We start from the raw sequence: 2,873 nt of genomic DNA on the forward strand, positions 1-2,873 counted from the left end.
AACCCTAGCAATACCCATGAAATAAACGGAATAGTAAATAAATCGAATTAGAATAGCATTCATTTTTCACGACCTCACACACTAATAATTTATATTTATAGATCACTATTATGCAAAACATTTATATTTCAAATTCTTAAGAATATATCTATTTTTCTCATATTCACCACAAAAGTCTTAAAATATATTAATTTTAAGAAGATTGTAGCAAAGTTTACAAGAAAGAAGTTTTCATGAAATTGAACAAAAAACATTTTTTAAAACTTAATTATAGAAGAAAAAATGCAGACCAAAGAGGTGCCTTAATCACAACAGCATTTATTCTTATGGTATTTGTATTTTGTTCCACCTATATTTCCTGCATCTTCTTGTCTTGGTGTGTAATTTGGATCCACTACGCACTTTTTATTTTCGCCTGTGCCCTCCCATTTGCAGCCATCTTTGCACTCCCCTTCAGTTTTCTTTTCGGAGCACTTTGAAGTGGACTCTCCTGCTGTTGTGGCTTTTGATGTCTTACGTTCGCATTTGTTATCTTTTTCATTGTATTTGCATCCATTTTTATTTCCACATTCAGTTTTGTCATTTATGTCAGTGCATTGTGATTTTTCTTTGTCTCCTATTTGTGAAGGCATGGTGGCACAGTGTGCGCTTCTGCTTTCTTTTTTTGCTAGCACTAAACCGAGTGCTGCGGAAAATTGTTCTTCTCCAGCTAGCTTGCCGATTGTTATCTGTTTCGCTGATTTTGAGTCGAAGAACGTGGCCGCCACATTGGTTATCTGTTGCCACACCCTCTGGTCGAATTTACTGCCATCAGTGGGGCCATGCCGGCTCTCTAAGATCGCTTTGAGTTTGGTTTCCAGGTCTTCGAGGACCACTGGATTGTTTTGTCCCTCGTCGGTTGTTACGTACACCAATTTTAGAAATCCGGGTTGTTTATGTATGTGTTGTAGTTTTTTTATGTCCGTGTGGCGCAATAATTGCGCCGCTGCACTAAATGCGGGTTTGTGCTGTTGCTGGATTGTCTCTTTTGATTCGTTGCTTGGTCGCGTTGCTATGCATCCTGTCCGTGCTGGCTGGTTGTCGGTTTTGAATGTGGCTTCTGCGCACTTCGAAGTTTATGTACGTTGATGGAAAGTCGATCCCCTGATCCTGTCCGAAGTCGAGCTCTTCTACGTTGAAATCCTCCTGTGGTTTTTCTTCCGGGCAAGCTGTGCGTGTTGTAGTTTTGACAGAGCCGTCGGTTATCGTTCCGCTGTGGAAGTTGTTGATGCCGCCTGCTACGACGTGCACTACTTTAGACTTAGCTGTGTTGTGGTTTAGTGCATCATAGGCATGGCTTATGGTCGCAAGTAAAACTAGGTGGTTCTCCACTGTCTGTGCAGATGCTGCTGCTTGTTCCCTGTAGGCTTTTGCTTTTGCATGGGCTACGGCGGCTATCGGCGCTAGTATTGTTTTTTGTTCATTAGTTGCGCTTTCAGCCGCTATTAAAGCCTTTGTTTCCAGCTTCGAGTCACTTTCAATGTTGTCTCGCGCTGTTTTCAAAGCATTCTGCAGGTAGCTTCGGAGCTGCTCGACACGGGTTAGGCAGTCGCACGTTGAGTTGCACGCCTGTCGTGGGCCGCTTTGCTTTTCCGCGTTGGCTTGGTGGGTGCCTAATGCTAAACCTATAAAGAGTAGTGTTCGCTGCATTCTTTGTTTTTTGTCTTGATCTTATAACTTGGGTGAAGTTTGAGTAAAATCGGTTTTTCGATTTCTCGTGCTTGGAAGTTTGGTGAGGCTGTGGTAGTTCGGCTGTGCCTTATTTTTACTTAGCGCTTTTACATTGTTCGTGATATCGTCTGTCTGCATCCTTTTGGATCGGTTCGTGTACTAATGGTCGAAAAAATGTATATTACATTCTTTGCGTTGGTGTTACGGCAATTTGTGTGGGGTTTAAAGACAAAGTTCAATCTCCTTTCGCCGTTCGTATTTATTTACGGTTCTGCTGTCTCATTTTTTGAAATTTCTGTTGTATTGCTGATGAGCTTAGTTTGCTATGCTTTTTCGCCTAAACCTCCATCACTACGGACACATTGCCGATGTTTCGCACTTGGTCACTATCGTTATATCATTTAAATAACAAAATAAAGGTTCTTTCTTAGAAAAAATAATTGCTCGGTGCGCTGTTCTTCACATTCTTTGCCAGGTTGTCGTTTGTTCTATGGATAAGCTAACTTTGGTCTTGTGTTTGACCTTTCAGACTGCTGCGACTTCTTCATCCTCGTCATTTCTTGTGGATTACCATTTTTACTAATATGGTGCATCAATCATTGAATGCAGTTAATTTATACTTTTTGTTTAGCAGTATAAATTTGAGTGTATCACAGTCCAAACTTTTGAAATTTCATGACGGTCCTATAATGATTAGCACATATATCATTTAAAGAAACATACACAATCTTTTCAGTTCATCCTAATGCATTGGCGAACTTCATTTTAACGTTATACTTTCGATAATATCAGACTATTTCACACAAATGTGGGTTATTATTGTTATATTTAATAGGAAAATAACTTTGACATTGGATCACAGTTACAAAATCATTTTTTATGCTCATGCTTATTCCTCTCTTCCTCACCATATCGCTCACTTGCTCACTTACATCGCATATTTGCTACTGTTTTTAGTGCTCACATGTTGCCGTGTATTTAGTTTTCTCCATAACCCATGTTACAATATTAGTATATACACACTCATAAAACTCTCCTATTATTATTATCATTATTATTATTACTGCTGTTGTTGTAATATTAGTGAATACATACAGTAACAACATACTCCTATCAGTATTACAATAACCCTAATTATCCCTACTATTATAACCTTAAATTAC

At 39.1% G+C, this 2,873-nt stretch overlaps 1 protein-coding gene across 1 annotated transcript; it reads right to left on the bottom strand.

Annotated features, from left to right (window-relative positions):
• Nucleotides 1-990: 990 nt before the first annotated feature.
• Nucleotides 991-1,689, bottom strand: TEOVI_000655800 (uncharacterized protein; the record flags this gene model as incomplete). Its single annotated transcript, XM_067223692.1, has 1 exon — nucleotides 991-1,689. One exon carries the CDS (start codon nucleotides 1,687-1,689, stop codon nucleotides 991-993), a length of 699 nt encoding a protein of 232 aa, XP_067079793.1.
• Nucleotides 1,690-2,873: the final 1,184 nt, after the last annotated feature.

The sequence above is a fragment of the Trypanosoma equiperdum genome (genome assembly GCF_001457755.1).
Source record: "Trypanosoma equiperdum strain OVI genome assembly, contig: ctg_1934, whole genome shotgun sequence".
In the NCBI taxonomy this organism is placed as follows: domain Eukaryota; phylum Euglenozoa; class Kinetoplastea; order Trypanosomatida; family Trypanosomatidae; genus Trypanosoma; species Trypanosoma equiperdum.